The 20,487-nt window shown below is 46.9% G+C and overlaps 1 protein-coding gene across 3 annotated transcripts; it reads right to left on the reverse strand.

The window, feature by feature from the left end:
- Positions 1 to 7,747: 7,747 nt before the first annotated feature.
- PRDX2 (peroxiredoxin 2) lies at positions 7,748 to 20,442 on the reverse strand. Of its 3 annotated transcripts, none has more exons than XM_044453855.1 (6): positions 20,353 to 20,442; positions 15,378 to 15,483; positions 14,215 to 14,368; positions 13,001 to 13,123; positions 12,299 to 12,429; positions 7,748 to 8,048 (listed from the first exon to the last, which is right to left on the reverse strand). In XM_044453855.1, exons 2-6 carry the CDS (start codon positions 15,478 to 15,480, stop codon positions 7,963 to 7,965), a joined length of 597 nt encoding a protein of 198 aa, XP_044309790.1. In that variant the 5' UTR covers positions 15,481 to 15,483; positions 20,353 to 20,442; the 3' UTR covers positions 7,748 to 7,962. The 3 variants fall into 3 exon arrangements, with proteins under 3 accessions (XP_044309790.1, XP_044309789.1, XP_044309791.1); XM_044453854.1 differs by lacking the exon at positions 20,353 to 20,442 and adding an exon at positions 15,668 to 15,739; XM_044453856.1 differs by lacking the exon at positions 20,353 to 20,442 and adding an exon at positions 15,596 to 15,614.
- Positions 20,443 to 20,487: the final 45 nt, after the last annotated feature.

Here is a 20,487-nt window from a genome sequence, read left to right on the forward strand (position 1 = left end):
GCTGTGGGAAGTTGAGATAGTTTAGTGGGTGAATGGTGAATTAAAGGGCTGAATGAGCTTGGGCTGGTGGATTTATTGAGATGATGGAATGTAAGAGGGAGGTTGAATAGAGATTGAGGAATTGTTCTTGACTAGTTGTGAGTGGTGGTTAGAATTGTAGAGTGGCTGAATGTAAGTTCTGAAATACAGCACCAATTAACAGATTGGCTCTTCATTGGATCCAGAGGACCCTGGGGAGCAATGGAGCACCCCTGTTCAAGTGGTCACTGATAGAGGAAGGTATAATGTTGCGGGTTTAACAAGCCAGCACAGGAGAAGAGAGCTCAGATACCTTTCTGCTGTCCTCACTTCTAGTTTCTCCCAGCCAGAGGATTTCAGGTAACCATCTCAACCTACCCTCAGGTCTGGTGCTGCTGCTCATTAGTGCTAGGTCAGTCCACAACAAATCCTCGCTCATCCATGATTTGATTATGGATGAGAGGGCTGATCTGGCCTGTATATAAACCTGGGTGGGAAGGATGGAAGATGCTGCTCTTTCTCAGCTATGCCCACCTGGGTATTCTGTGCAGCATTGGCATCGCACTGAGGACCGGGGAGTGGAGTGGTAAACATCTATAGGAGTGATCTTGCTCTCACAAGGCTTCCTGCCCACTTGGAGGAGGGTCTTGAGTGTCTTTCCTTGGGTTTGGCAAGAGAGACAGATTGGGACTTCTTTTAGTGTCCCGCCCACCCTGCTGCACGATGGACTCCTACCTGAGCTGTCAGAGTCGATCTCTGGCCTGATATTGAGGACCCCCAGGATGCTGGTTCTGGGAGACCTCAATGTCCACACTGAGTCATCTCTAAGCGGGGCAGCTCAGGATGTCATGGCTGCCACAACAACCATGGGGCTGTCTCAGCATGTCACCAGCCCTCCTCCCCAATGAAAAAAGACACACTCTTGACCTGGTTTTTTCAACTGGTCAGGAAGAGGGTGACCTGGAAGTGGAGGGTATAACAGTAATCCCTTTGTCATGGTCAGATCTCTTCCTTGTGAGGTTTAGACTTGCAGCTCCTTCCTCCCTCTGCAAGGGTGGGGACCTAGCAAGATGTTCCACCCCCAGTGCCTAACGGATCCAGATGGCTCTAGAGGGCCTTGAGGGGTTTTCCAGTTGATCTGGTTGGAGCTCCTTTCAAAGCCCAGGTTGCCTCTTGGAATACAGAGGTGCCCTGGGCTGTTGACATGCTCGCACCTAAATGCCCTCTCCTACTAGGCAGAGCCTGATCAGCTCCATGGGACAGTACTGAGCTGCAGGCAAAGAAGCAGGTGGGTAGTAGCTGCAGCGCAGGTGGAGGGAAGCCCGTGCCGATCTGACTGGACACGTGTGAGTGCTCGTTATGGAGCCTCTTCTGTGGCAGTGAAGCTGGCAAGAAGAGCCTTCTTCTCCACCAGCACTGAGACCTCTCGCCACCCAGTGGAGCTGTTCCATGTGGTTCATAGCCTTCTGCATGTTGGCCCTAAAGTTGACCCAATAGAACCTTTGGCACCCCGTGTTGGAGTTTTGTACACCATTACAAGGGCAAAATCACTCAGATTTTACATGAACTGGACTCCACATTAAACATAGGTCCTAAGGTAGAGGCATCCAGTGCACGTTCTGGTTCTATTTTATTGGCTAACTTTCAGTTATTGAGGCCTGATGATGTAGAGAAGATATTTGGACAAGTCCAGCCTACCACCTGTTTATTTGACCCTTGCCCAAGTTGGCTGGTCATTCAATCTAAGGAAAGAACATGGGTCTAGATCCAAGAAATTGTGAATTCTTCTCTGAAGGAAGGACTGGCCCCTCCTCTGTTCAAAAGGCAGTGATTAGGCCCTTTTTGAAGAGGACAAACTTGGATGCAGAAGATGTTATCAATTTTAGGCCAGGAGCCAATATCCTATTCCTGGGCAAGGTGCTTGAGCAGGTGGTGGCTGGACAACTCCAGGTGCTCTTGGAAGAAACGGAGTATCTGGACCAATTTCAGTCTGGTTTTAGGCCTGATTATTATGGAATGAAGACTGCCTTGGTTGCCCTGTGAGATGATCTTTGTCAGGAGAAGACGGGGGAGTGTGTTCCTCTTGGTTCTCCTAGACCAGTGGTGGCAAACCTATGGCACACGTGCCATAGCAGGCATGCAGAGCCCTCTGTTGGCATGCAAGCCAAGTCGCCCTAGCAGCCAAGCATCGGATACCAGTGCACATAGGGGCCATGCGTATGCTTGGAAAAGGGTAGTGGTGCCAGGTGATGATGTCACAAGCCGCAACACATTACCACGACACATTCGAGCTTTCACATGGCTGGTCAGTGCACTGCCAAGGAGAGAGAGAGAGAGAGAGAGAGAGAGAGAGAGAGAGATTTGCTTGGACTGGCTGTTTTCAGGTTTTATTGCAGTGTTGGCACTTTGCAATAAATAAGTGGGTTTTGGGTTGCAGTTTGGGCACTCGGTCTCTAAAAAGTTCACCATCACTGTCCTAGACTTTTTAGCAGTATTCATTACCATCAACCTTGGTATCCCTCTGGATAAGCTGGCCAGGGTGAGAGTTGGGAGCACTGCCCTGTAGTAATTCTGCTCTTACTTCGCAGACTGATTCCAGATGGTTTTGCTGCGGGAATGTAGCTCTGCCCCATGGCAAGTATGTCATGGCGTACCACAGGGCTCCATGTTATCCCCCGTGCTTTTCAACATTTGCATGAAGCCACTGGGAGAGGTCATCAGGAGGTCTGGCAATGATGTGCCATCAGTGTGTTGGTGCACTCAGCTCTGCCTCTACCTCTCGCTTTCATCAAACCCAGCTGAGGTGGTGATAGTCCTAAACCAGTGTTTGGCTGGGATGATGGGCTGGATGATGGTCAACAAATTGAAACTTAATCCAGACAAGACAGAGACTTTGTGGGTAGGTGGCTCCCATGTTCAGAGGGAGGATATTTGCCCTGTCCTGGACGGGGTTAAACGCCCTCCCAGGCTGGGGGGTGCTTCTGGACCCTGAGCTGCCCCTGTAGCACCAGGTTGGCTCGGTGGCCAAGAGTGCCTTCTATCAACTCCAATTAATTTGTCAACTTCCATCATATCTGGACAGGTGGGACCTAGCAACCATAATCCATGTTACTGTTTACTGGTAAACTCTCAGTTGGACTACTATAATGTGCTCTGTGTTGGGCTGCCCTTGAAAACGGTCTGGAAGTAACAGCTGGTGCAGAACAGAGCAGCTAGGCTGCTGTTGGGGACTGATAATACCAAACACATTACAGCAGTCCTGAATTACACTGGTTGCCAATTGAAGTCTGGGCCCACTTCAGGGTGCTAGTTTTGATGTCTAAATCCCTAAACAGTTTAGGACCTGAATATCTGAAAGAACATCTCCATCCCTATAAGCCTATCCAGACCCTAAGATTGTCATTGGAGGTCCTGCTTCGCAAGCTGGCTCTAAAGGAAGCTGGGCGAATGGCTACCCAGGGCAGGGCCTTCTCGGTTGTGGTGCCCCATCTATGGAATTGACTTCCTAGAGATATTCATTAAGCCCCATCCTTATACATATTCCGGTGCTAGACTAAGACATTTTTAATCAAAGAAGCATTTTAATTATTATTTTAATTGAAATTTAATTTTAATTTATAAATAAATAAATACAATGTAAATTTTAGTATTCTTAATTATGACATGTATTCCATTCTGTTGTTAAACTATTATCTGGTGCTCCTGCTAGGATGTTATGCTATTTATGATTGATATTGTGGTTTAATTGTGGTTTTAATTGTCTAAATTGCGTTTAACTGTCTTATGTTTTATGTTGTTGGTTTTTCATTATTTAAACCATCTAGAGAGTCGTGTGGCTATGAGAGGGTATAGAAAAATGCTAAATAAATAGATAATAACAAATGTTTGTGCCACTGCAGAATGCAGGACATTGAAAAAAGGGCTCCAGTTACAGGAAGCCAGATTCCAGCTGATGGTAAGAGGAATGTGACAATGGGACCGATTATCTAGGGTGGTTTGTGGGCTCCTCCACACTGCTGCAGGTGTCTGAGATGTTACTGCACAATCATCTGTTAGGGATCCTTGGAGTCCTGCAACTCTGAGGAGGGGGGTGGACCCCGTGGCCTCATCGGCACCTTCCAACTCTACTCTTCTTGGATTCTGTGGAAACGTACACCAGCAAAGCTAACCCCTTTCCATCCTGATCATGGAAAGGAGAGGAGAAACCAATGGAGTAGTGATCAATTTAGAAATGCAGGTGCTCATCATGACAGTTTCCATTGCTTCACTCTCATTTATGGTTAAATAACCCTCACATAAGCATAAAATAGTGTATGTTCATCCCTTGCCCAACACATCCACAAAAAGCAAGAAAGCCTAAAGTTTTTCCAAGAGTTCTTTTTCTCAACACCACTTGATCTCAAAGTCAGTCAAGCAGCTCTAGTAAGTCTTACATCCATGAGGAGCAGGTGTTTTCCAGCGCTAGTAAATCTTAGTGGCACATTTAAGGCCAAGCCAGTCCAAAATACTTTGTGTGATACCAAGGATAGCTCACAACAATAGATTGTTGCAAGGAAAATTCATTTTCCTTCCAGCCATTGGGAGGAACGCAGCTAAACTCAAAGGGAACATGGGAGTGGTAGACAGATATTCCTGAGCCTGTGGAGCCAAAAATCCCAGCCCTTTGGCCTTCCGAATCCGGATAGAATTATGCCCCTGGTGGAAACTTCCAGGCCAGGAAAGAAAGGTAGGCACTTTGGATGGGAATACCCCAGTGCTTTGTAGACGATGAAAAGTGAAGCAGCTACAGTCAGGCAGAAGATAAATAAGCAGAAAACAGAACCATTCTGGTCCAGTGGAGTGGTGGGCCATTAATTCTGCAGGAAACTGCTCTTCCTGGTCAAAAGCAGCAGAGGCCTTAAGTAGGCAATGCACTTGTAGAAGTTAAAACACATCCTTGTAAGTTATAGCAAGGACTTTAGTCACTACTTGCTTATATTAAGGGGAAGAGGCCTTGACAAGCTGATGCTCTTCCTTTGCTGCTGTTATTGTTTTTGGGACATTGAAGTTATGTGGGCAAGACGAACTACAGATCATTTTGTCTGTGTATATTTCATGTTCACACTGGGAAACCAAGGAGGTAGAGAACTAGGTAAAAGGTGCTAGGAGAGGCCTCATCATGCCTTTTAATGTTGCAGTCAAGCCTAGCTTTATTGGGAATTTGAAATGTTGTTAGTCGTAAAGTCGTGCCTGACCCATCACGACCCAATGGCCCACATTTCTCCAGGCTCTCCTGGCCTCCAACATCCCTCGGAGTCCACCCAAGCTCATGCACACTGCCCCAGTGACTCCATCTAGCCACCTCATCCTCTGCCCTCCCCTTCTCCTTTTGCCGTCAGGGTCTTCTCCAGTGAATTGTTCCATCTCATTAAGTGGCCAAAGTATTTGAGTTTCATCTTCAGTATCTGGCCTTCTAAGGAGCAGTCAGTGTTGATCTCCTCTAGGACTGACCGGTTTGATCGCCTTGCGGTCCAAGGGACTCGCAGGAGGCTCCTCCAGCACCACAATTCAAAGGCCTCAATTCTTCAGCGCTCAGCCTTCCTTATGGTCCAAATTTCGAATGACAGTGAAGCAATGCTGCCCTCTAGTGGCAAAACATGTATAGCAGGCGTGTAGACAGAAAAGCTCTCCCTTTCAAAGCAGAGGAGGAATCTCTTTCTAAGTCCACAAAATGCCCTTTAAACCTACCAGTGTCCTCAAGCAGCTATGGGTTTGATCTAATGATATTACTGTAGGTCTCCAAGAGCAGGCAGCATCTCACTTATACAAGACCAACTGTATCTTTGCTGCCCTGAATTGGTATCATCTTTCAGATGGTCTTTCCTCAAGTGAATAAGCACCGTGGCTCATCATTTCTACTTCGTCTTACATATACAGCGAGGGTGAGGGCCATTGTCCTACTCAAAGTGTTGACAGCCTAGAACAACTATCTGGATCACATGAGTTTTCCCTAAAGAAATCACCGTTGAGGAGCAAAGGGCACATTGTTTTAAGGAGAGGTGTCTCAGCTTAATCCCCAGGCAGACATTGCAGCGTTTGCGCTGCAACATCTGCCTGGTCGTGTATTGTGGCTGCCCAGGTTGGACTTCTAGCCTACAGTCAGATGGCCAACAGGGTGGGTGAACTTGTTCAGCCTAATGACCCAGTCCACCTCTTCATCCCAATTATATGCAAATTGCGGGAGGGTTTAGGCCAGCGCATGTGATCTGCAGCACTGCTTCATCCAGGCAGTGGGGGTGGGGGAATATGGGCACCTCTGGAGGAGATCATCAGAAGCAGAGGACGCGTTTCTCTCCAGTCTCCGCATCACTGCAGTAAACATAGATCCAGATTGGCAGCTAGAATCAGACTTCATTCTGCAGCCAAGGATTTCAGGTGTTGGGACTGCAATTGGAGTGCAAACCTCCAACTGCAGTTCAGTCTGTTTAACAAGGTGCTTGATGAACTGAGAGCTAATCCAGGCATAACATTTACTAGGTTGGGTCTGTTCTGCTCTTGAGGAAGATTGCAATACCCAGTGCAAAAGGGCCAAGCAAGGGGAGCAGCGACTCGTTTGTTTTCAGTGGCCTAGAGCCCAAACAATTCAATTTCATGGCAAAGGCAGTCCTTGAGACATGGTGCCTGACAAGTAAACCCAGCATTTCTTTCTCCCGCCTGTTCATTCTGCATCAAGCCAAAACATCCCTTTTTTATCTAAAACATTTATCCTACTCTAGGCAAAAGGACATCCTGAACAGCCTATATAGTTAGCAAAACAAGGCTGTCTCTGCTCCTCCAATACAATCTAAAAAAACATACCAATGGAAAAGGACCTTGGGAAGAAAAATAAAGCAAACTAGCCACTAATTCTTAAATAGTTCCTATAACAAAGAGTTAGAATGGAATCACTTCAGAGAGAAGAGCCAGCTGATCTCTTGTAGAGGCGATGGGCTGCAGCTTGGAAGAATCTGAACTAGCTTTGAGAGTAGCTGAACATAATGGCTGGGGATTAAAGTTACTCCTCTGTTCACAAAAGGATGCAGTTTCTGCCAACTTTCTCCTCCCAGTACCAAATAGTACTCATTATTTCCAACCCATAGGAATAGTTTTCAAGACGGTGATGAGAAAAACCCTATCCTGTGGAAGTAAAGTCCTGTTGATCCCAGCCATTGTGAACCTGGGCAAATCTTGAACACAACAGTCCCGGACTGGAAGTTTAGGCTTCAGGTCCCTCTCCAGCAGATGGTATCTGCTCCTCTGGTCATCTAGGCAATAGCTGAATCTTCTCCAACCCTTACCCAGGCCCAGAAAGCAATCACATAAACACATCCCGGCAAAGCAGACATGACCTCTGGCTGTTATGCACTCCCATACAGTGATGACAGAAGCCTCCTGCTCTTTCAGTTTGCCACCTCCACATTACACTGACTTATCTGGCTCCTCTTCCTCATCTTTAGATAGGAACTTCTGTATATGTTGGAGCTGGAGAGTCATGTTTTCCACACAAAATCCAAGGGTTCCGTAGAGTTAATCTTGTCAAAGCGACAGCAGAACCTTTGAGGAATAGGAAAAAGGTCTTCCCATCTCTCCCCACTCCCCTGGCTGGGGTTGTAGTTGAGGATTATGGGGCTGTTTTTGCACACCGGATGCCACATGCTTATGTCAAAACACTTCCAGCAGAACTAGAGACATCAGACAAGTTCCATCTGGCTTATTTGAATCACCACTTTTATTGAAGCATAAACACAGTAACACCTTACTCGAAAGGTATATTCAAGCTAACTTCTACAGAGGACTACTTGCGGGAGACTTTTGTCGCCCAGCTCTCCCAAAGAGCACTAAATGGGATTCGTCACAAATAATCCCTTCACATTAGACCAGGTGTCTTCAGTGGCACACAGCAGTCGCGCAGCCAGCACAGGAAGCCTAGTGCTGCTTGGCGAAGAAAGCCTTGCTGTCTTTCACCGTGGGCTTGATGGTGTCACCGCCAGGATGCCAGCCAGCCGGGCACACTGCAGCAAGAGGGAAAGTGAGGACAGTGAAGAAAGCTGTGCGGGGAGGAGCCAGCGGGCAATTCCGACACACAAAGCGAGGCGGCGCGCTTCCGGGGCAGCCGCTGAGCCCAGTGCCACCGCCCTCCTGGCTGCCTCCGCACTGTGCCCGTGCCCGGGGCTACGGTGCTGCTCGCGGCTCCTCACGGAGGAAGGAGGGCTCAGAGGCAGAAGAGGCACCCCCTGCTGCCCCCTTGTCCCTTTTCAGCCTCCCGTTCCAGAACAGGGCTGGCCAAGCAGCATGCACACCCAGCGGGGGGAGGAAAAGGCACAGGGAGCAGCTGCATGGCGAGCCCCTCCCTTTCCAATATTCTTCTCTTATGCGATACAAGCGAAACAGAAAGAACCTGTTAGGCAAGGGGACAGCTATCTGTTCGCATCCTATACAAAGGTGGCATGGGTGAGTTTGTTCTTTTTCTGCAAAGTGTAACCTTTTGCTTTCTGCCCGGTCCCTGCAAGCCGTGATGGGGCATGCAACTAGAAGACGTTCCCTTCTTTAGTCCCACTGCCCTTCTCCCAGCCATTCCAATGCATCTTTCCAGTGGTAGCCTCTCTCTCTCCTGGAAGTTGTGTTCTGCAAATGCTACCCAGCGATCATTAGGAGTTTATGCTGAAGAATCTCCCCCGTCCCCATTGGAGGCCATGAAACTTGGGCAAACTAGTAATATGGCTCATTCTCAGGCAAGTGGGTATAGGATTGCTGTCTCAAGAGTTAAAGAGCTCTGTTTTGTGGGAAAGGAGTCCAGGTTGTTACGGGGTGGTGGTGAAGATATCAATGCAAAAGAGCTTAAAACAGATAACCCAACATATTTAAACATTTATTTTAAAAATGCAGTTATCAAATAGTCTATTGCAGTTCAATATTAATACAATAAATTAATTCTATGACATTTTACAACAAGCTTCTGTCAGTTATCCAGTGGTTTTGTACTCACTGGACAAGGCATTGGAAAGAGGGGGCAGGTTTTATTCTTTACAGAGCAAGTTGACAAAATACAGACAGCTGGTTTAGGGTGCTATTCATTATTGCTGTGCTTTTACTCTGGGGAGAATTTCTTGTGGGCTAGTCTATCATAGATGCCAAAGCAGTTTAGCCACCTATGGCCCTGAGAAAGGGGCACCATTGGCTCTTCTGCTTCAAGAAGAATTCGAGGGCAAGCCCTGTTGCAATGATGCTGCAAGAGCAAAAGTTTTTCTTGGTGCAGAGTTTTTTTACTCTCACCCTTCTTTCACTGGAGAAAAATCCTTGCTGGATCAGAGCAACTTAATATTTCCAAACTCAGATTACATGTGATCTCTCCAGACACCAATGAATCCCCTCTCAACACTTCTTAATGTCCTTCAAGGAACTCTATTCTTCCTATGTCTTTTTTTTTTTTTTTAAGCGAATGCCTTTTTTTGTTTGTATCAGCAGCTCAGCTTGCTGTGAAATAGGTTTATGTTGGTGCTGAAAACTACTCAGTCAAAAAGTAGCTCTGTGTGTTGGGGCCCAGACCTCCCCCACTCTGCCTTTTGCTCAGTCTTTGGCGTGGGTTCCTTGTCCTTCACCAGGCTTCCCAAAGCAGCATTTTGTGGTAGCCCTTGGCTGCAACAGCTTCTCAGATTGTCTAACATGCACATGTGCCCAAAAGGCTGCCCACCCCAATCCAGTCCTATAACCAGATTTTCCTCATGGTCAGCCGGATACTTCCAGGAAGGCATAAGCATTACACTGTGGTTGCTCACCCCTTTACCGCAAAAGTTTATTCAGTGGTAGCTTGCCTCTGAACCTTTGCGCATCATCTTGGAGATTTAATACATCACGGTACTTTTCAGGCAGCATCCTGAACCCCCGCCCCACAATCTCAGCCAGACTCTGCCAACTCCTGAGATGTGCCAGGGTGATAGTTTGTGAAAGCTCTCACCCAGCCTAACACCTACTGGCCAAGCCAATGACTTGATGTCACTGGATGTCCACGAACAACGTGTTGGAATTGCTGACAGCTTCTCAGCCATCCAATGTGCTTAAGGACACTCCAAGTTGAAGCAAGTGTCAGTCTGACTAAGAAGTGCCACAAGGCTGCAAGAACTGAAGGATCTGCGTAGGCAGAGAAAGGATTTTTGGAGGTAAAGAAGCTAAGGAGTGAAAAATCCAAGAGGAACATAAGCAGTTATCCTACACGAACAAACGTGAAGGGCACACAGGTCCAAGGAGAGCATGGACTAATGAAAGGGAAAGACCCTGCAAAACTTGAGGCCAGGAGACACTGTTGATGGGGGCAGTGGGGGATGCAGGGAAAGAAGAGGCAAAAGTGTTAGGCAGGGCAATTAATTTAGGTAAGTGTGGCTGAAAGTAAGAGACACCTGCATTTGAATGTGTGAGAAAACAGCAGGCGGGTACAGCAGGGGGTTAATATGGGGGTAGTTAACCTATTCAGCTCAAGTGCCAGTTCAATTTCAGAACAGCTCTTGGGAGTGATATCCCCTTGTAGACTGGCCCAAAGGCCAAGGCAACGGGGCAGAAATACAGGGATGCCAGCATGGTGCATCTTAAGGCTCTTGCTGGTAACAAGACCTTCTCGGGAGTCACATTCCAGCTTTTTCAAGTGGAGGAGAAAACCCTGGGCAAAAGCTGGGAGACCCTGAAATGATCAGCCACTGAGGGAAACAAGTGGGATGGGGCGGGGAGCATGATCCCAGAGGAACCCTGGAAGAATGGGCAGGGCGATCCAGAGGACCTGAGGCTTCCTCTCCCAAACTAGAGTGAGCAGGGCTGAAACAGAAATATCACTGGGCCATCAAACGGAAGAGGGTGCATAAGCAGAGTAGGAAGCAGGGAAGCAAGGGGAATTGGATTACTGTGGACCAGGAAGCCGAAAGAGCATTTTGCCAGACTGACATCTCAAGAGACTCCTGTGAAGACTCTTTAGGAGTTGCAGAAAGAGCATCTTCCCTGTGTATCCCGTGCCCATTTAGTGCCCACTTAGATCCATTTCAGTGTATAGGCTACATCCTGTAGAGTTACTTTTATGCAACATACTAGACCAGGCTTTCCCAACCAGGTGCCCTCCAGATATCCTGGTTTATGACGCATATAAACCCCAGCCAGCATGGCCAATGGACAGGAGTTCCAGTCCACACCTTCTAAAAGGCCAAGGAAAGCTTTACTGGCTATTGCAGCCCATTCAAGTGAGGAACTGGATATCCTGAGAGGAATGTACTGTGAACAGCAACTAAGCAAGGCAAGGCCAATGCTAGGCTGCGTTGTTCCAGCAAAGCCCATTCGTATGAAGCAGCTAACAAGGGGCATCGGGCTTGGCTTTAGCTCCTGCTCTCCAAACATTGTACTGTCAGTGTTTCCTTTAGCTGAAGCCCAATTGCAGCTTGGGGGCAAGGTAGCCTGGCTCAGGCCTCACCTTGCCTCTTTGCTACTCTTTAGTCCACAACTGTTGTTGCTCCAAGCTCGGTGGTTTGTTACTGGGCTAAAGCAATCTACTGGAGGACATCTTGTTGCCTTTGCGCAGTCGTGCTTGACCACCACCATGCTCACCTTGGATTATCAGACATCTCAGGCCTGAAATTCTTGGCTCCTCCTAAATGGAGCCTTACTTCGCAACAGGCACATCAAAGACAGCACTAGAGCAGATCTATCACACTGCGGACTTCTTTCATGTACGACATTAACTTATGGCTTAACTTACATGTTTTTCCACAGTTGCCTGGTTTTAACATGGCAATCTGTGCTTCATAGAGAGTCAAAATTAGAGAAGTTTTGTTTTGTTTAGCCTGTATTTGGCTAAAGCTTTCAATACATTTCTCTGCATGCTATCACTGGCTACAAACTAAGGTTGCTGTATCAACTTATAGTCATTGCATGGTCTTTCATGAGGCTCTTTCCGGGATAAGGCATGAAAAATGTAACCAAATGCACCAACCGCGCCATGAATGGCACTGAGGCGGAAGAACCGTCACAAGTGTTGCTAACCTGGGAAGATTCACACACGACAGAAGTCTCTACTGCAAGGCAACCTCTCAAGTTCAAGTGATGTGCAAGGTACCCAACAGCTGCAGTTACAAAAGCTGTTTTGTGCTGTATTGCCCATGAGCACTTCTAGACCCACCTTTGCCCTCTGAAGAAGAACAGGGCAAAGCAGAGCAGTGGTGGGCCTACACTAGTTGCTAGAGCAAGAAACCCCGTGTCTACTCTTGCCATCTCACACCCTACCGCTTACCTTCGCCATGCTGATCTGTGAACTGGAAAGCCTGAACCAGGCGTAGTGTCTCATCCACTGAACGCCCCACAGGCAAGTCATTAATTGTGATCTGTCGCAAGATACCTTTGCCATCAATTATGAACAAACCTCTGTGGAGAACAAGGGCAACAATTATGCATTCATTAAGATGGATGCTCCATTATTCATTTCTGAAAAGGGCCACAGCAGAGAAGAGGAATCCTACCTGGCATTGGGACCCACCAACCAGTTCCAGGATGGAAGCTGGAATTCTCAACATTTGCACACAGACCTCTCAGATTTAGACTAGTTTAGAAGCAGGTGGAGGCAAGGACACAGGTTCTTCTAGCTAGACTAGAGTATCCCCCTTGCTATTCAGCAAAAGGAGATGGCTCCACAGCCTAGCTGGTGTGGGAGAGCATTTCTGTATCTCCTTCTTGGAGAGGTTACTACAGTTTGGATTACATGGACCCCACTGGACAGACCAAATTGGTAACAAGGATGGATTTCAAGCAGTCCTGCAGCATCAGGGATGACTAATATCTTCAATCAATCACAGGAATAAGGAGCTGAGACTTTTGGGCTAGCTATGCTGAGGTTTTGCTACTCAAAATAAAAGGATCAACACTTCCCAAGAAGCTACTGGTCATAGGCCCTTAAGGTCATATCCACAGTTAAAGTCATCCCTTGGCACTTCCAAACCTGTATGCAATGCCATCATCTTCCTTGAGGACTCCATAATCCTTGCAAATATTGTGGCTGACATCTGCCACCAGCGGGATATTTGTGGAACCCAAGCCCCCTTCCTTTCTTGGTGTATTGATCCTACAAGAAAACTGTTGTTAGTACGAACAACATTACTGTGTTTATCATCTAGATTATCTGCAAGATACTACTCTAGCTGTTCCACATTTAGAAATGGTCAAACAAATTAACCAAGAGTGTTACACCAGTAGTTCTCCCAACTTGTTGCAAAGGTTTTAACACAAGTGTCCCAGACCAAAGCTGTGTCTGCAAACTGGGCAAGCCATCTTCCTCCCAACCAGGAATTTGAATTCTCAGGGGAGACAAATGGAAGTGTTTCCAGATTAGCAATAGCCTGTCTTCTTGACCTGTGAGTGAATTGCCCCTGATGCTCCTTTAATGCTCAAAATGGATCAGGCCCGGACTGCTGTCTGTTTAGCAAGGTGGATGATAATAACTCTAGCAACAGCCAAGTTTTCCGAGATAAGGGCCGACGGAACTCCACACCCTTCAGTCAGTTAACATCTGGCTAACACCCTCCCAACATTATATCCACATACAATTCTTGTGACCCGTTCTCCAACTAGCCCTCTGTCTGAGCAGAACATTTATTTCATTTCTTGATTGTCCTATAGCCCGAGCTCTCTGGGTGGCTTACAACAATGTATAAAGCAAAACAGTAAAATAGAGCACAAAAGCCATAAAAACAAAATATTAAAATTTAAAATGGTTTGGCTTCCAGTTGTCTAACTAAAAAGATTTACTCTCTCTCACACATCTAGAATAGACTGCTGGGGGAGGGGGGGAGGGGAAGAATACAAAATAACATACAAATTGATTTCTACATGAAGCCCCTTGTGAACTTTGATCCAGTACTCAAATGTCTTGGGCTGGGCAAACTCCCAGGTGTAAACCTGCTCCTTAATCCTCAGCATATGCTCATCTGCCTCAGCAACTACTTTGCGTGAGGCCAATGGGTGGACCCCGCGGGGGGTTCTAGGAAGGAGAACCCACAACCTGAGATCTCCCCATCCTTACTCTAAATGCAGCCAGAGAGCTCCGTAATCATCCAGATTATGGCACAGCATGTTCTTCAGGAGGTGCAGTTTCTCATTTCACTGCTTCCTGTTACTAACCATTTAAGCCTGTACTAGCAACACCAGGAAACTCACCAGGCTAAGTGAGTAAACTGAGAATCCACAGAGGCACCAATCACCTCACAGTTGATCTTACGGAACTCCTCAGCTCGATCGCTGAAAGCTATAATCTCTGTGGGACAGACGAAGGTGAAATCCAGTGGGTAGAAGAAAAGAACCACGTATTTGCCTGTGTGAAAAGGATATTCATCAGCAAAGTCACAATAGTTGGAAACGCCAGCTTCTCTATTCCTGCTCAAGCTTATGTAGAAGCTGTGTGGGGAGGGCAAGGGAGAGAGGCCTGGGGTGATCTCCACAGAACCCTCAAGGTATGCTTTGTTCCTACGCCAGGATTGGTAACTTGCGGCCCTCCAAATACTTTGGCCTACAGTTCCCATACACCCTAGCTAGCATAGCCAGTGTGAAGAATGATGGGATTTGCAGTATGTCATCATCAAGGTCACAAATGGTCCACCTAGAGCCTTCTTTCCTGTTGGGAAACAAATCCCTGGCTCTTATTTGCACACTCCAACAGAACAGAAACTCATTAAGATACTACAATTAGTATCCCATTTCTACTTCGAATAAAGTCACTGGCATTTAGAACTAACGTAGGTCCCATCCATATCAATGCAGTGACTCTACATGGAACTACCCGTGGATACTACCCCTTGGTGTGGCATGGTGTCCACAGTGTCAAATGGGGACTTTGGAAATCCAGGGTCTATTCTCTACTTGACCAAGAAGTTCAGTGGGTGACTTTGGACCATCACTAATTCTTGGCCTGACCTACCTCACCGGGATTGTTGTGCAGATCAAGTGGTGAGGAGGTAGCATACATAAGCCACCTTGTGTTGCTTACAGGAAGAGAGGCAGCATATGAATATAAATAAATAAAGCAAATGACTCCTGCAACCCTCAGATCCCTAGCCACTGGGGCTTAATCGTGTGAAATCACCTCTGGACACAGACTTGGGAACACAAGCCTAACTCAAGGCTACACAGAAGATCGGGAAATAAGCTCTGTGCCTCCAAACCAGGGCATAACATAAGAATCTCTTAGCTGCTCCATAACCATCCATTTTACCAAGGCAGGCTTGGGGAACCTCTTCATTGAGTATTTATATAATTTTTCTATGAGCCCAAGAAATTCAGTGAACAGGAAACTACAAATAAATAGAAGCAGTAGCATCTCTTACCTTTGTAATCTGACAGCTTTATTTCCTTAATGGCTCCATCCACCACTGCTGTGGCATGGAAGTCTGGAACTGGCTTCCCAATATGAGCTTTACCAGAGGCCATTTTCTGAAATAAGCATAAGAGTGCAAGACTTCAATCGGCTACTGGGCTCAGCTTCTGGCACGCACACACACACACACACACACACACACACACACACTTCATACAGAATGGGTACCTTTTTTGTCCTTCTGGAAATTCAGAACCTTTCCCAGCCAATGAGAAGCTGCAACTTTAGAAAAAGAATTGCCTTTTCCAGTCCTGCACAGTGCTGTGCAGGATCCCTTTTCAGATGAGTCAGTCTGATGAACAGAAGGCTGAGCTTTTCAAGAACAAAAGATCTGTGCTTTGTGACAGTGCAGAAATTGTCTTGGTTCACATTATCATTTCCATCATGGAAGTGATAAGAATAAACATCTTAGCCTAAGCAAGTGCTACTAACCCACTAGCTGGTAGACATTCCACCATCTTTTAAAACCTATTCCAGTTAGCTTAAGGGCAGTCACTGTTGGGTTGAATCGGATAAGCAGTATCACCAATGTATCTATTACAGAAACTGGGGCGGGGAGCAGTATGGTACAGCCTTCCCAACTTGGTGCCTTCTGCATCTACTGGACTGGAGTTCCCATCACTGGCAAGCAACATGGTCAATAGCTGAGGGAGCTGGAGTCCAACAGATCCTGGGGCGCCTGGCCAAGGAAAGCAGGCACAATGCATTCATCACCTTTCTGAATGCCACATTCCATCGCCTGGTAAAAGGAGTTTGGAGAAAAGCATGTGCTTTGAGGTACATTCAGTATCAGCTGAGATCAAATAGTTTCTTCTCCCTCACTATCGGCCATTCTAGTTGGGGCTGATGGAAGCTGAAGCCCCGAATACCCAGCGGTCACAGGCTGAGCACGACTGCTTTAGGAGTTTCTCTCATTACACCCATTCACTTTAATACCATGCCAGTGTGGGGGTGAAAACCTCTTCCAGAAGCCAAGTCTCATTATCCCACAAGCCCCTTAAGGGTCCGCTTGCCTTCTGGCAAAAGGCCAGTATTTTGGGCGTGTGCAAGGGCACAGTACTGTACATGAGGCTTTTGCAATGATAAACCTGAGTTGCTTGCAAGCAGCAGCATGTTTGGTCATGAAGATTAATGCTAGGAAATTAAAAGCTACAACTAGAAGCAAACCGTAAGAAGTACTTGTCAGGTACTGTGGGGTGCTACCATACCTGGGTTCATGGCAACGTCAGTGACAGACCCAAATGGCACTAGTCTATTAATAAGTTGTGCTCTCTAGTCAGGCTAGAGGCAAATGCAGTTTGTTTTCCACAGCAACAACCAGAGAGATAGTATTTCAACAGAATGTAAAGCCAGACCAAGCAAGCACTAGAATGGCAAAGCTTAAGAAATTCATTCTCCTTTTCCTACAGTTCAGATCAACTCAAAAGAGTCCTGCATGGCAACTGGGGCAATGACCAAGTATATTTATACAGCATTTCCCAAGCAAGACTGTTTTCCAAAGCAGCTTACAATTCACGTTCATAAAAAGATACATGCTCTTGTATGCAGCACATACAGTACAAAAGAAAGAGGATGGTCATTTGCATGTAACTCAGCTTATATATTCTCTGCATCTTGGGTTTCTCTTGCCATCATCTGACTAGATAATTCTTTCTATGTGTTTTAACTAAAGCCTATAGTTGAATCTTAAAATGAAAAAGGCTTCATTCAGTATTCTGACAACGACAAAAAGCTGTTCAGCCTCAATAAACTGACAAGATCCTGACAAGATAGAGGTGCTGCTAGTATGGGGGTCATCTGACAGGCTGGAGGGGCACTGACCTGTCCTTGATGGGGCTGCACTCCCCCTAAGGGACAGGGTCCGCAGTCTGGGGGTGCTTCTGGACCCGGGTTTGTCCCTGGAATATCAGGTGAGCTCAGTGTCCAGGGGTGCTTTCCTCCAGCTACGGAGGTTATACCAGCTTCATCCCTACCTGGGCAGACAGAGCCTGAAAACAGTCACCCATGCATTGGTAGCACCCAAAATAAATTACTGCAATGCACTCTGTGGGGCTGCCCTGGAAGATGGTCTGGCAATTACAATTGGTACAGAATAGGGCCGCTCGGTTGGCCAGGGGAGCCCCTAGAGCGGCCCACATAACACCTCTATTGAAAGATCTCCATTGGTTACCAATTGTGGCCTGGGCCCAATTCAGGATGCTTGTGCTGGTCTATAAAGCCCTAAATGGCTTAGGCCCCAGTTATCTTAGGGAGTGCCTGCTCTCATATGGGCCGACCTGGTCCTTGAATCTACGCAGGGGGCCCTCCTGTGAGCCACCCCTTAAGAGGCGAGAGGAATGGCTGCTCAGAGGAGGGCCCATTCCGCAGCTGCTCCCCATATCTGGACTGCTCTCTCCAAGGAGATTTGCTTGGCGCCTTCTTTGCATTCTTTTCAGCACCAAGCAAAGACCTTCCATTTGATCTTTGTTTTGTATTTCTTCCTGTATTTTACTGATATTCTATTTTTAATATGATGTAATTGGTTTTTATTGTGTTTTTATTTTGTGAATGTGAGCTGTCCAGAGATGCTGTGGCACAATTGGACAGCATACAAATGTTTTAAATAATAATAATAAATAATAATATTCTACACAATGAATTTTCAAATACTGCATTATCTTTTAGGGCCTAATACTGGAGAGGGAGGAGCATACTTGATGTTCGTTCACAATTCACCCAACATTCCAGCTTCTGGTAGGCCTTTAATATTGCTGAGCGCTCTAGCACCCCTGCCCAATAATGGCTTAGTGGCCAGAAGTACAGACTAACACCACAAACTGGGCAACAAAGATGACCTTCCTCAAGATGGACCAGTGACTGTTAGGTGAAATATTTCATATCTACCAATAGACTGCATGTGTAAGATAGCCAAAGCTTATCACAAAAACAGTGCTGCTAACTCTGACTTGCAGTCACTACCCGTGGGCTCCCACAAACATTGCTCACTAGTTACTGGGAAAAGCCATTTGAACAGCCAACATTTCAAACCAGCACATGCACTCACCACTATTGTTCTAATGATATGTGACAGGAGAAAGCAGGATTTGTCACTCACATAAGTGGCTATGCAGAAGCCCCAGTTTTAGAAGACAAGCCCCTTCATCTTATGATCTCTTAAAGAGAACACACAATTCCAACTTCCTTAGATAAGAGATATAAGAACATAAGTGAAGGCCAAAGTTCCATCTAGTCCATCACTCCATCCCCAAGTGGCCAACCAGCTGACTACAGGATCCCTCCAGCAGGATGGGCACAAGTCCTCCTCCTGCCCAAGCTCCTCAGCAACTGGGGTATGTAGGCAGGCTTGCCACCTCCACTAAAGGAGGCAGCACATGGCCAGCAAGGCTAGCAACCACTGATAGCCTCTTCCCCCATGAATCTACCAAATCCCTAGATCGGTGAGCATCACCACTTCCCATAGGAGCAAATTCCACACTTTAACTACTCACTGTATGAAGTACTTCCTTTTATCTGACCTAAACCTCACACCAATCAGCTTAGCAGGATGACCCTGGTTCAAGTGTTATCTGAGAGAGAAAAATGTCTTCTTTTCCACTTTCTCCACACCATGCCTTATTTTAACCACCTCTATCATGTCGCCCCTTACTTGCCTTTTATCTAAGCTGAACAGTCCCAGTTGATTAGCTGCTCCTCATAGGGGAGCTGCTTCAGACACTAGATCATTTTTGGTGCCCCCTTCTGTACTTTTCCCAACCCAATCATGCCTTTTTTCAGGTAAGGGGACCAGAACTAAACACAATTATTTCAAGTGCAATTGCACTAAAGATTTGTATAACGGAGCTAAGATCTTGGCAGTTCTATTTCCTAATTATGCCTTGCATGGAGTTTGCCTTCTTCACAGCAGCTGATCACTGTGCTGATTTTTTCATTGAATTGCCCACTCTTACCCCCAGATCCATTTCTCGCTCAGTCACTGCTACTTCCCCTCTTACGTTTTTAGTAACAGAGACAAGACTCTTAAGAGGATGTTCTTAGGAGTCAGAATGCATACCAGATATTTTTTGCTGTTCCCCATATGTGCATTATTTAAGACAGAGTCAGAAGATCTCATGCCGTTTGTCTGGCCTAAAAACGCAGCCTTTGTTTCCTCCTGGAATCCAACGCTAGGGTTACAACCCATTCTACCACTTCTAGCCCCATTTTCAAGATCCATGTCCCCTCCCCCTGCTTTAAGCAAGAGTCCCACAGTTCTCATGATCATTTCACTAGACTTAGGAGCTCAGATCGAGAGCCAATCTGTCCTGCAACGAACAAGGTTTGAAGCAACAGTGAATCTCAGACTAGGTTCTGCAGGATATTTTGAGGAGAACGGGAGAGAAGGAAAAGGAAAAACAGTAGAAGAGGGGTTGGGTCGACTAAGCCTTGAAGTCGAATTCCCGGGGAAAACAGAGGCAGACACGCTGCTTCCCCCACCTCGCGGTACCGCCTGGAACACAAAGAAAAGTCTTGCCACCCGGGTGCTGAGGACACAATGGTCGGCATTCAGAGCGCCTTCGGGTGGGAGAAGCAGCTTTCGGAAAGGAGATTAGAGGAAAACCGATGAATTGTGTTCTTTGCACCCCGGCCTTATTCCAGTGCAAGATCCCTCCCACTATTCCAGTTAAGCCTTCAGAGCAAAGGTGCAAGTTGTGCAAAGACCAGCAACCAGAATCAAAGGAACAGATAGATGCTTAAAGCATCAATCCGAGACAGAAAGGGGACAACCCTTCGACGCCCATATTGCAGGCTAATGGCGGGGAGAGCAAAACGCTTCAGGCCCTCGGCTCCACAGCAGGCCTCGTAAGGGTCGCAGCCCCATGCTCGATGCAGCAAAGCCGCATAAATGCCCCGCGCGAAGCCCTGCGGGCCTCTGCCGCTGTCCCTACCTCTGTGTCCGCGCAGAGCCGTCAGCAAACAGCACCGAACAAAATACACCGCGCACCGCGAGCAGGGGGCGTGGCGCAGGCAGAAAAAAACCGCAGCGGCTGCAGCCTTTTATCCCCGGCATGCTGGAAGGGGGC

The sequence above is a fragment of the Varanus komodoensis genome, unplaced genomic scaffold, assembly GCF_004798865.1.
Source record: "Varanus komodoensis strain SLA01 unplaced genomic scaffold, ASM479886v1 scaffold7_1, whole genome shotgun sequence".
NCBI lineage: Eukaryota > Metazoa > Chordata > Lepidosauria > Squamata > Varanidae > Varanus > Varanus komodoensis.